The sequence below is a fragment of the Vicia villosa genome, linkage group LG3 (assembly GCF_029867415.1).
Source record: "Vicia villosa cultivar HV-30 ecotype Madison, WI linkage group LG3, Vvil1.0, whole genome shotgun sequence".
NCBI classification, from domain to species: Eukaryota; Viridiplantae; Streptophyta; class Magnoliopsida; order Fabales; family Fabaceae; genus Vicia; species Vicia villosa.
The window spans coordinates 112,093,343-112,106,134 of NC_081182.1; the positions used below are offsets into that span (position 1 = coordinate 112,093,343).

General features: G+C 35.9%; 1 protein-coding gene across 1 annotated transcript; it reads right to left on the minus strand.

Moving 5' to 3' along the window:
- Positions 1 to 6,217: 6,217 nt before the first annotated feature.
- LOC131662339 (glycerophosphodiester phosphodiesterase GDPDL3-like) lies at positions 6,218 to 10,620 on the minus strand. Its single transcript, XM_058932103.1, has 9 exons — positions 10,151 to 10,620; positions 8,907 to 9,200; positions 8,689 to 8,810; positions 8,089 to 8,593; positions 7,953 to 7,991; positions 7,584 to 7,868; positions 7,353 to 7,483; positions 6,792 to 7,275; positions 6,218 to 6,651 (listed from the first exon to the last, which is right to left on the minus strand). The coding sequence occupies exons 1-9, from the start codon at positions 10,233 to 10,235 to the stop codon at positions 6,455 to 6,457; spliced, it is 2,142 nt and encodes a 713-aa protein (XP_058788086.1). The 5' UTR covers positions 10,236 to 10,620; the 3' UTR covers positions 6,218 to 6,454.
- Positions 10,621 to 12,792: the final 2,172 nt, after the last annotated feature.

Consider the following 12,792-nt stretch of genomic DNA (forward strand, 5'->3'; position numbering starts at 1 on the left):
TTCGATTATGATAAACTAGATACTTTGGAGGTCCAGGCCTTGGCCATATTAGATGCCTTCCAGATGATAAAGGTTAGGGATTTACTAGGTTTGGCTAAAGATCTAGAACAAATATTTGACTTTTGGGTAATACCTATATGTTTTAACACATTTTGTTTGTTTACTTTATTTATATCAGCATACCGAACCTTTTTCTTTCTTCCTTTTCACCATAAATGACAAACCTATCATTGAAGGAACAAAAGAAACTGATGGATGAGGTGAGGTTGAAAATAGATGAACAATCTGATATCAAGACTGATTTGACCAACATCCAAATCCGGGCTCTAAAGAAGAGAAAGTGAATGTCGAGAAAGCATCCCCAAGCATCTCCGAGTCTCGTGAATCCTCAACTCCCACCTATAGTCCCTCAAAATCAAGCTCCCCTAAGAAGATGAAGACTTTGATGAGTGAGCCAGTATGCAATGTCGACTGGGAAGTCACCAATTTGACGCAGGAAGCCGACAATAATCAGAAGTTTAACCCATCAACAAATTTCAAGTTCTGGTCCAACAATTTTGATGGTCTGAAATATCTTTATGACCATTTAAATGCCACAAAAGATGTTGAAAATGTGAAGACCATATGAGCTCAAAAGTCGATGCAAAATATCAGTTCTTATCTGATGTGGTGTGCCCTCATGACCTAAATTCAATTCTGAGTCGGGGATGCATATAAGAATAACGAGATTCGCCTAAATAAAGAACTAAATCAACTTAAGGAAACCCACAAGGCTCACACTAAAAAGATAGAGGAATTGGAAAAACAATTATTGGAGTCTAATTATCGGGATCTCCAATCGACCGTTGGAAACTTGACCAAAGATATGGAATCAGTTCGGGAGTGTAATGAAAAGCTGTCGAAGTCCTTACAGGAGGCTCAATTGGATATCCTTATAGTGGGATACCAAGCCTTTGACAAGGCCAAAGCTTAGGCTCTTTGCCTTTATCTTGAACTTAACGTGTTTGAGATGAACTTCTTCAAGAAGGTGGTGGAGAGTTGTCTTGTAGATATGGAATAAGACGTGTCTTCTCGTGATGCCGAGGCTTCCAAGGATGAAACCGTTTCTAAAGGGTCTCCCGAAATTCCTGAAAAGGAGAAAATTAAAATTGACGTCATGTTGTTTTGTTTTTATGCTCTCGTTATTAGTCATCTATGGGGAAGCGTTTTGTAATATTTTGGATGATTTCATGTTCGTTTGCGTACAATATTCGATTTTTACTGAGGCTGTTTGACCATATTATTCTTACTTATAATACTGTTGTAGTCTTGTTTTATTTCTTTGATAAATAATTGATTCTCTTGATTTGGAGTCACAATAGAATGTCCAGCCCCAGGCGAATCTCAATCTGTTAAGGCTCATAGCGTAACAATTCATATGCCTCTGTGGACCGGGCTCTATTACTAGGGGATCCTGAAGGATCTCGGCGTATCCCACAAACTCCAGTCAGCCCTAGATTGGTTAAGGTGGATCTCGACGTACGGACGGGAATAAGTAAAATTCTTAAGGTCAAAGGTATTTTGATCGAGATTCCTGACGTATATTAACCTAGTCCAGCCAGAGGTATATTAACATTTCAACAACAACAACAACAACAAATAAACAAAATCAATAAAATCGTTAAATACTAAATTTCTACAACAACAACAATATTAAATATTTTACTTGATACAACTACAACTAACATTAAATATTTTTAACAAGGAATTACTATATAAAAGATTACGTTAAGAAACTAACCTTGAAATATTGTCCTGCTTTTGCTTTCATTATCATTGTTTTTAATATGTTAAGTTTAAATTTCAGCACTTTGTATCCAAGATGGATAGTTGTGGCATTCACGTTTTGATTGGCTAGTGAGAGTTTCACCCAGATCATTAAAATTAAACGGTGATGAAATGTAGTTACTGAGATTCGAAGACTTGTCCTCTAAATACTTTACCCCTCAGTTTTTTAGCAAAAACGAGGTAATAAGTCGTAAAAAAAGTTTAAAAAAAAGGTTTTAAAATGTAGTTGATAGGATTCAAAGGCATTTCCTCTAAATACTTTACCCTCAGTTGTCTGCTCTACCGAAGGAATATATGGTCTATAGTTTACACCACTTTTTTTGTGAGGTGAAGGTTATGTCATTAAATGTATTATTTGTAGTAAAGTATAAACAAATGTATTATTGTTAGTGAGGCCCGTAAGGGGAAGAAGGTATCGACAACTATGATAAAGAAGGCTCAACTTGAGGTGGAGGTTCTTGCTAGGTATACTAATTCTAGTGAGAAAAATTTAAAAGTGACCTATGATTATCATTTGACTTGTGATAAGGTAAGTATGGAGATCAGGGCCGGTCCAATCAACGCAGAGGTCCCGTTCTAATTTTGAAAATGGCCCAAATTTAAAATATAAATACAATTATAATAATTAAAAAAGACACATAAAAATTACATTTATGTATTAATCAATAATATATTTAATTATAATGATTTTTAGTTTTGATCTATCTCAATTTTTGTATTATTGAGTTTTTATTATAGCATTTTTTTATTTATTGAATTTTTATTATAACATTTTATTTATTTCGATTAATGTTTATGGAAAAAAATTGGACCTTTTAAAAATTTGAGGCCTCCTAAAATTTGGGACCCTGTGCTGTAGCACCTCCTGCACATGCATAGGGATGGCCCTGATGGAGATTGTAATATCTCAAAGATACAATTATGTTAGCTATGGTTGTTATGCTTTAAATGTTGTTGAAGAGGCGCATAAATTGGAAGCAAAAACTTTTTGTAGATGTTTTTGATTGGCTGTGTAACACCCTTCTAAACTCCGCGGAAATTTATAAAATAATTCAGAGTAAAACATGAAAACAAGGGTGCCACAATTCCAATTAAAACAATTTATCATAAATCAATTGTCATGCTTTCACTAAGGAACAATTCATCATAATACATAAACATCTCATGTTAACACAGCGGAAATTCACCATACGGATAAGCATAACATCATCTATGCAATATCCCACAGAATTAATACAATAACCACACGATAGAGTATCATCATCAAATCTAAGCTAGCGTTCCCCCAGTGTTACAATATCAGAGCATGACACCGACGCTATACTAAACAAACTGACTCATGAGCTAATCCTCACCGAGCCAAAAGTCGATATCCTCAATCTGAAAATATCAACAGTAAGGGTGAGTCTCATTCACAATTAACAAATGTTATTGAATCATAAACAATAACACATCATAGTCACATTATTCATCCAATTTCATTATATTCAGATTGTCAGGAAGTACTCATCAACACACAACAACAAATAGAATACATTACCAAGAGATAACACCATAATTCATCCAAACAAATCATAACCATTACACAATCATCACATATTATAACATTGGACAATCTTCCATTCATGTTATAATAACACAAGTAGCCTAATGCAAATGCAACTATATGCATGTGGTACCAAAATCTGGGATAACCCAACTCACCGATCCACCATCGTCAAGGATACGGCAACACCCACTCACTAATTCCACACAATGGGAATTAGCTACCACTGATCCACCATCGTCAAGGATCAGCCACATAATGATTATGAAATGCATGTATCAACCATAACATGCTCATCATCCACATAAACCATCCAAATGTCATAATCATCAACCAACACAATAATCAATAGCCACACACAATTAAGTTATTTCTCAACCATAAATAAAATACATATTTTACACCAACAATATATGTATAACAAACACCAATTACAACCACAACATCATAACAGGTAAATCATTCATTAACGTGCTTGTACGCATAAACCACCACACAGTGCAACAACAATAGCACCTCTCACCATCGTGTACCAAGTACAACAAATCAACCCAACAACAACAGAGCATTTACATCATCGTTCATCAAAACACATGATAACCATATTTACCATGAACAACATCCATTTGCATAACAAGCAGAAGCAACCACATTATCACAGCACACATTCATTGCACATATTCAATTATGCAAACAACAATCATTGCACCTCATCAACTATGCAAAACCAGAATAAACCACATTTGGAGAAAACGATACTTTTCAAAATAAAATCAAGTTATTGTTATTTTATTTATTTCATATGGTAGAGCATTCAATTTAAGGAACAACGTCCAAAACGGCGTCTAAAACGGACTTACGGTTTGAAAGTTACACATCTTTACATTTTCAAGAAAACAATTATCGCTACAGCACGCGGCGCCAACTTGGTTCGCGGCGCGAACTGAGCGTTCCAAAAATCCTTGGCTCTCTGCCAAGCTATTCGCGGCGCAAACACTTGTACGCGACGCGAAACGAGAAAAAGTTACGCCTTCGCGGCGCGCACCTACCTTCGCGGCGCGAACTGGCAAAAGTCAGAGCTCTCATCGCAATTGACAGCATTACGGGATTTACCCCAAAATCCCCAAAACCCAAACCAAGTTATGTCATGAACCTCAACACCACCATATCAGCCACATACATGTTATAACATAAATATAACGCACAAAGAGGATCATTTAATCACCATAACAATCATATAATCATACAATTCATCAAATCATACAATTCCCTTCAAAATCATCCCAAAACCCCAATCTAGCATATAACCAATTGACACAAACAATGCCTCTAAATCAGTCCTATTATCTATAATACGATAAAAGATGTTAACCGGAAGAGTCCCCCCTTACCTTAGCCAAGGATCTTGATTAGCCCTCTTCCTCTTCTGTTCCTCTTTCACGTATCAGCACTTCTACTCTTCTGCTCCTCTTCCACATCTATTTTCCTTTTTTCCTCAATTCCTTATTTTTATGAAAAATAACATTTTAATTAGTAAAGGGCTTTACTAACATAGCACCCCCTCTTTACTAATACTACACTTGGCCCAACATTATAAACCATCTTTCTTCTAATTAAATCCCACAAACCACCAATAATTCTAATTATAAATTAAATTTCCATTTAAATTAAAAATTAAAATGTACGGGTGTTACAGGCTGCATTTTGTGGTAAAACATATTTCTGTGTTTAGATGTCTTGACTGATGTCATGACTTTATTATGGTGTGTTATGCAGAATGTGTTAGGTTGCTAATATTGGCTTCACGATGGATGTCAAGCTGGATGTCGTGACATCACGTTATATCAGCTTGATTGTTGTTTCTATTTTTGTCTGTTTGTTTGTTTCCTTATTTATTTCAGGAGGTATTTTAGGAAACATATTATTTGAGTGCTAATTTCGAAGTGATTCTTGCTGCCCTATTATTTAGCACTCTGAATCGTGGAGATTGGTTTAAGTGAATTAAACCTAATTTGTGTTTCTCAAGCCCATTTGCTATCTTATATAAAGGGCATCTAACCCAAATTTGAAGACTCGGAGATTTAGAGATTGAAGAACGAAGTTTGAGTCTGTGTTTCCACTGTGTATTTGTGTTTTAGGATTCTCTTGTGAGCCAAGCAATTGTCACTTAGATAATTGTATTGGACTAGTATTTTTGTTTTGTACTTTGGTTGTGTCACTCTAAACTTTGAAGCATGAGTGCTATGTCTTTGATTGAAGCTTTTAAGCAAGATCAATATTTGTTTGAAGTGTGTCTTCATCTTTGATTTTTCTGTTTGTTATCACTGTTGTGATTGAGGCGGAGTGAGTAAGAACTCAAGTCTTGTTAGATTGAAATTGAATTGGGTAGGTCTTAAGTGAAGAGTCAAAACTGGTAGGTTTACCTCTGAATTAATACTGCTAATAGTGGATTTCCTCCCTGGCTTGATAGCCCCCAGAGTAGGTTTGATTTGCACCGAACTGGGTAAACAATTTCCTGTGATATTTACTGCTTTATATAATTGTTTACTGTTAATATTTATTTGCTGTACTGAAGCGGATGTCATAACATCCGGTATAACATCGGTTGCGTGTTACTAGAATTTCAATTAGCATCAGAGCAGGCACCCTACTTGGCTTTTTCTGGGTGAGATCTAGGGACACTGTATTCTGGTACTATGGACAAGGATGGAGGATTTACGAATAGACTACCCATTCTGGATGATACAAAATTATTATAATTGTCATTGTTCTTTTCCTTCAACATTATTATGCTTTGCGTGATACAAAATTAATATTTTTGATAGATTTTCACAACGCAAAAAATGTCTTGATTGGTTCAACCTTTCAATTTCACAACAAAATCTTATCTCCACAATCCAAAAGAATTTTATTGACAATGAAATAAAGCTATTTGGGTAACCACATCTTACAATAAAACAATCATAATAAATGTAATAATGTTGAGTACCATTTTACACAATGGTGGCTTGTATGAATGCTAAACTTTCTTTCCTCTTTGCACTATCTTCATGCTGAAATGGTGGCTGGAGTTGCTACCAATCAACGAGCCCCGCCGAAAATCGGAAAATTTCCAGAAACACTTGGCAAATGTGGCTCTGTGACATTACTATCATGTAAGACTGGAAGTGGAGGGGAAGGTGATAAAAGAGATGACTTAGAAATTTGCCTCAAAAGTTTTCCAGGTTCAATAGGGTTCACATAAGGTGGTTTTTTGCCATGCTTTAAACACTTGTTCCCTGCAACAATCAAGTCAACAATGAGAGACGAGTAAATAATAACATACAAAGAAGATTTCGACACTTTGAGAAACTATAGAGGCGTCAATTTTATGCGTTTAAGGACCAAAATAGCTTATGTACTCGAGTTTTGTACTTACTTGTGTATCGTGCAGCAGTCTTAGGGAAGTCGGTAATAATACCGTTAACCTTGGCGCCAATGACAAATGAATTAATCTCGAAAAATGCATCTGAGTAGTAATCCCATGCTTGAGATACAAACTCATTGCTGAATGTTTCTACATAAACTGGTAGCTTAAATGAATGAAACCTTGCCACGGTTGTTGTAGAGTTAACAAGAAATGCTGCATTTTGAGTAAAGACGGAAGCTTTTTTTACCACAACAGAATCAGCAAATGTTTTGATATCTTCAATAGCTTTATCGTCAGCATCGCGGATATTTTCATCAACTTCGTAAACCCTTTCATATTTGGATTTATCCTTGAATACCTTTAGTACCGAACTGTGCGTTGATTGGATCATAACTTTAGGAGATCTCGGTTTATCGTAACCAGCTTTTTGTAGAGCGTTAAGGACTGCTTTTGTCACGCTTAGTCCCCGCTTCGATGCAAGATAGGCAGCATTCTGATAATAATGAACTAGAAATGTTATTTCATTATATCACCAATGAAGCGTTTAATCGAGATCATGTAAGAACTCACCTCGATGTTGATCAAAACACGAGAGCCTTTAGCCAAGGACAAAAACTCAGACAAAGTTATGAATTTCCCTTGATTTTTGAATTTCGGATTCCGGAACAATAGGTATTTCTCATAAGGTTTCAATATTGATGCTGCAATGGAAAACAAAAAATAAACGAATCGAGGTGACAAGGGCTACACAAAACCATACATGCAATAATAATAATATTTCAATATCATCATTCAACTTACGAGTCAGTGTTTTGATTTCATTCCATGTCAAGCTAAACGTATATATGCCACTGCCCTTTTGAATCTCTGGAATAATAGTTTTACGAGTTCGGAATTTCGTTTGAGCCACAGTTGTGGTCGTTGAAAGATCTATAGAACTTAAGCAAAAGGGTACTCCATCCTTGGAGATTTGAACAGGACAATCAATTACATCTGCTCCGTCTGATTTCGCTTTCTTATACGCAAGATCGGTACATGCAGGATAGTCTCCACTTGCTCCATACTTTGATATAATCAAAGTATCAACTTAGCATAAAAGAAAGAATCAAAATCAATAAAGATTGTTTAAAAATTATGCTACCTCAAGACAGTACTTCAAATAAATCATACCTTGTTTTTTGGAATTTCGTCTTACGCCAGAAAAGCAATCTGCGGAAAACATTTCCAATATATATATCGGTATTATATAAAAGTTTTACAGTGATGATGCATATCAGTTAAACTCTAAAGAGGAGACAAAACTTACTTATGGCTACAGATGGAGTTACAGGAAAATCGGACAGAATGCCGTCGACAGAGAAGTCACCGTTGTCGATAAAAGACAAACATTCAGCCAAAGGATCATAGCTGAAGTTGTAGCTGAATGGAACATCATTAACAATGTCCGAAACAAAAACTTTGAGCCCTTGTTTATGAGCATCGGAGACAAGAGAAGTGTGTTTATGTAGATAAAGTTCCGAGTCTACAGGCCATATATAGCCTTTAGGAACAAGAATTCCCGAAGCGAATGTTCTGATAAATTCGAGGTTTTTCACTAGTGCGCCATAAGTTTTGTTGGTTGTAGGTTCAATTTCATGTTGCTCGAGAAACCTGAAGATTGTGACGCTTTTTCTAAGACCCGAGTTTGATCTTACTCTTCTTAAGAAATCTGCGTTTGGCGATGAGATGTAACTGATAGATACTTGTTTAGTTGAAAGTGAGTGAAGATATTTCTCGACACTCAAATTGTGATGCTTGTAGAATCTATCATGCTGCATAGTATTTTGAAAGTTCGAAAGTTAATGCTAAGAATCTTAAACTTAGGACATGCTTTGAGAGAAAATAGTGTATTCCATTTCGTTGTTACCTGAACGTTTAACCATAGGCCTGTTGATGGCGATTTTACTAATTTAGCTACGTTTTCGACACGGAGAATGTGAGACTTCCGTCCGTCAAACGATGGCGTTCGAGAAAACACTCCCTGAACAACTGTCCAAGTAACGAGAAAATTATCAGTAATTTTTTTACATGCTTATATCAAAAAGCGAAAAAAGACAATAGTAGTGGAAGATAGATCAAACTCACGCGAAACATTGGCTAGTTCGTTGAAACTGTAATCAACAGAAAACCATCCGCGAATTGGAACCTTATTAACCGAGTAATCCTTGGCTTGGTTGGGGTAAACAGCGATAATGTCAGTGGCATTGTCAAGCTTGATGTCTGGAAAACATATCCCAACTCCATCCTTTGTCAGTTGCAAGTCACACCATAAAGTCACATTTGGGGAAATAGTTTTTAGTGCCAAGTTGTAGGAAAGTAAACTAGAATCTGGAAATAACCCCGAAAATCCGCCGCGTGCTATTACCACCGGCGGTGATCCTGCACAGCATACCAAGCAAGCATCACAATTTATGATGAAAGATTTCAAACAAAAGGGACACAATTGTATCCATGACATTAGTCAAAGTTCCCAATGTCTCTCCAACCGCGTATCGCGGCTGTGTCAGCCAAATTTGACCGCAATTTTTCACAATATCAGGAATTGCGATACGACCTCTACGCTATTGTTAATAAAACTTTGCATTTATGTATTCATCTTCATAGACAAGGCCCAATTTCGGACATTGGTTTGTGAAGAAGAAATCTTCCTTACAAATTTTACTACTTTTTAAGTTAAGAGATGATAAACTATTGCAAAGTTAACATTATCAATATCATCAACTTTACATTGCTATTTACATATTCTTAGAATTTGGGTTGGACCAAACCCATTCATGCGAAAACAAATTGTAAGGTGAAGATTGTCTCCACTTATAAACACATGTTCAGGTCATATATTGTCTAATGTAAGACTCTAAACACACACCCTCACGTCTAGGACTGGATGTCTAGAATATGAAGTTAAATGCTGAGAGGCCCAATAGCAAGAAGCCAAAAAATAGGTGGTTCAACGGATCTTAAACCAAACTCTAATATCATGTTAAAAAATATGGTTGAGCCTAACTCTCCATACAAAATCGACTATTAGCTTGTAAGTTGGAAATTGCTCTCACTTATAAACACAACACATTCATATCTCTAAGTAATGTTGAACTAAATCAATCAATTCAAACCTAATACAATGAAGGTGTTAGAGGCCGAAATATAGGCAAGTCAAATGCCGCAATTTAGGCGACAACGGGCGGACCGCAAGGTAGAAATTCCACACAAATGCATGTGTATATGAATGTTTACAATGGCTTGTTAAACCATGGCACAAACTAAAAACAAATAAGCAGCATACATAGGAAACATTATAAGAAAGAATAGAAATTGAATTAGGAACACACCTTGCAATGTCTTCCAGCCAGATACCAATGCTACAAACAGTGAGCAATGAAGACTAAGCAGAAGAAGTAGATGAGGAAGAGCCATGAGAAAAAGGAATTAGCATATATGAAACTAATTGTACTGTTGAAAAACCAATGGAACTTAATTATAATGAAGTTGAGTTGTTTGTTCCACACACACACACATGACACAACCTTATCAAAACATTGTCATGTTTTTTGAAGTCAACTATGAAGACATGTCAACCATACATTACAGGTATTTTGACAGTGTATAATGTATGTGATGACACGTTATTCCTGTTGTGGTAACGCGGTTTTTAGAAAAAACATGCCTTCAACTATACGCATGAGTTACAACAAGTTGTAAAGTTTTTCAAGGTGAAAAATGAGGATGAATGGAAAGTGGAAATTGCTAGATAGAAAGGATAAGAGAGAAGAAAGATGTGGAAATGAAAGTGGTTTTGTGCTAGTACTAGTACGGTTGTAGCTAATAATTGATGCATTTATAACTGCATTTAATAATTACTGTTGAACATCCCCCTTTTCCAATAAAATAAAATAAAGAAGATCATTCACCCGCTCATTCAACTCAGTTAATTTCTGTGTAGGATATTAACGGTCCACTTAACCATGCCCTTGGGCTCCAGTACTAAAGAAATTTCGAAAAACACGAAAAACACCGGATTCGATTCATAGGGGGAATAATACTTAGCTAGTGCTCATACTTCTCGGCACAAGCTCTAGATTATTAGGAAATTTATTATTTTATTTTATTAATAATGAATTAAAGTTTATCTATCCAAAAGTACTCTCTTATTTTAACTATTATAAAACGGGTCGGGTACGGGTTTCATATTATGCAAACTCGCACTCAAAATCGGCACCCGAGACAAAATAGCACCCACGCCCGCACTCGTTGGATTCGGGTTTTTCACTTAAACTCAAACCCGCAGTAAAATACATAAAATCCAAAATATCAGGTGGCACCCGAACCCAAATTCAAACCCAATTAACTCAAATTTTCACCAGTTAATTCAAATTCGGGTGCAGATGAACCCCGCGAATTTGGATATCCCTATTTTCATCCTCATACAAAATTAAACATTTTTGAATTTGTATGCAATATCTAAAATGACACATAGAACCGGAGTTTTAGTTAGAATGTACTCCTAAAATATTATAATAAATGTCATTTTAAAAACTAAGTATTAAATTATTATTTTAAACATTTTTTTTACAAATAATTTTTTTTACTCGATCATCCAATTAAAACTAATTTTTTTACACATAAACATATAATTAAAAATAATAAAGAAATAAATTTATTTTAATTATTTTAATAATAACTTTCTCCATGTTTTTCTCTCTTTCTCTTTCTTCTTCAACATTTCTCTCACTCTCCTTGTTATTGAATCTGAAATGTGCTCTGCACATTCTTTATCTTTTGTATTGAGAAGTGTAAAGATAATACATTTACAAGAGAGAGAGGCACAGTATTTATATGTGCATACTGACACGTCACACTGCTATGTAAAGGAACTAAACTAACTGAATACAAAATACAGTTTTAAGCTATATACACATATACAATGTGTTATATCTAATACTCCCCCACAAGATCATAGTGGTGAGACTTGCACAACTTTGAGCTTGTTCCTGAGATCCTGAAAAGAAGCAGTGGATAGTGGTTTTGTCATAACATCTGCGATTTGTGCAGTGGCCGGTACATGTTGTATTTTCAGTTTGTTGGACATTACTCTTTCTCTTACAAAGTGTATATCAAGCTCCACATGTTTTGTTCTAGCATGGAGAATGGGATTATGGGAGAGGAGCACAGCACTCAAATTATCACAAAGTAGTGTAGGTGACATGTATGGAACCTTTAATTCAGAAAGCAAAGACTCTAACCACAGAAGTTCAGAAGTGGTATGTGCAAGAGCCCTATATTCAGCCTCAGCACTGGACTTTGCTACCAGGGACTGTTTCTTGGAGCTCCAAGAAATTAGATTAGGTCCTATGAATATGCACGTGCCAGAGGTGAACCTCCTATCATCAGGATCATTGGCCCAGTCAGAGTCACTATATGCTCTCAAAGATAAAGCTTGGCTTGGATTAGTGGGAGATAGGAGCAGACCAAATGTTGAAGTACCACTGAGATATCTGAGTATCCTCTTAACAAGACACCAATGACTATCAAGGGGACTGGCCATGAATTGGCAGACTTTGTTAACACTGAAGGAAATTTCTGGTCTGGTCAATGTGACATACTGAAGAGCACCCACTATAGACCTGTATAATGTAGGATCTTGCATAACATCTGTGCCATACCTGCTGGGTTTGCAGTGACTCAACATAGGAGAGTGAACACCATTAGCTTCTTCCATATTTACTCGTGACAGAAGATCTTTGATATATTTTGTCTGTGTCAGAACAAGGGATCCATTGGACTGATACTTCACTTCTAATCCAAGGAAGTACTCAGGTTTGCCTAACTGTTTTAGGGCAAATTGTTGATGCAGCTTAGTAATTAATTGATGAATAAGTGTAGAGGAAGAGCCTGTGATTAGTATATCATCAACATACACTAAAGCATATAGAACAATTCCTTGATGACTGTAGGTAAATAAAGAATGGTCACA

Excerpts from the sequence above, each read along its gene's own strand:
- LOC131662339 (XM_058932103.1), bottom strand. The coding sequence starts at position 10,235 with ATGGCTCTTCCTCATCTACTTCTTCTGCTTAGTCTTCATTGCTCACTG. Across the intron at positions 9,201-10,150 it reads TGGCTGGAAGACATTGCAAG|GATCACCGCCGGTGGTAATA; the intron begins GTGTGTTCCTAA and ends TATGCTGTGCAG. Across the intron at positions 7,276-7,352 it reads GTGTTTTGATCAACATCGAG|AATGCTGCCTATCTTGCATC; the intron begins GTGAGTTCTTAC and ends CATTATTATCAG.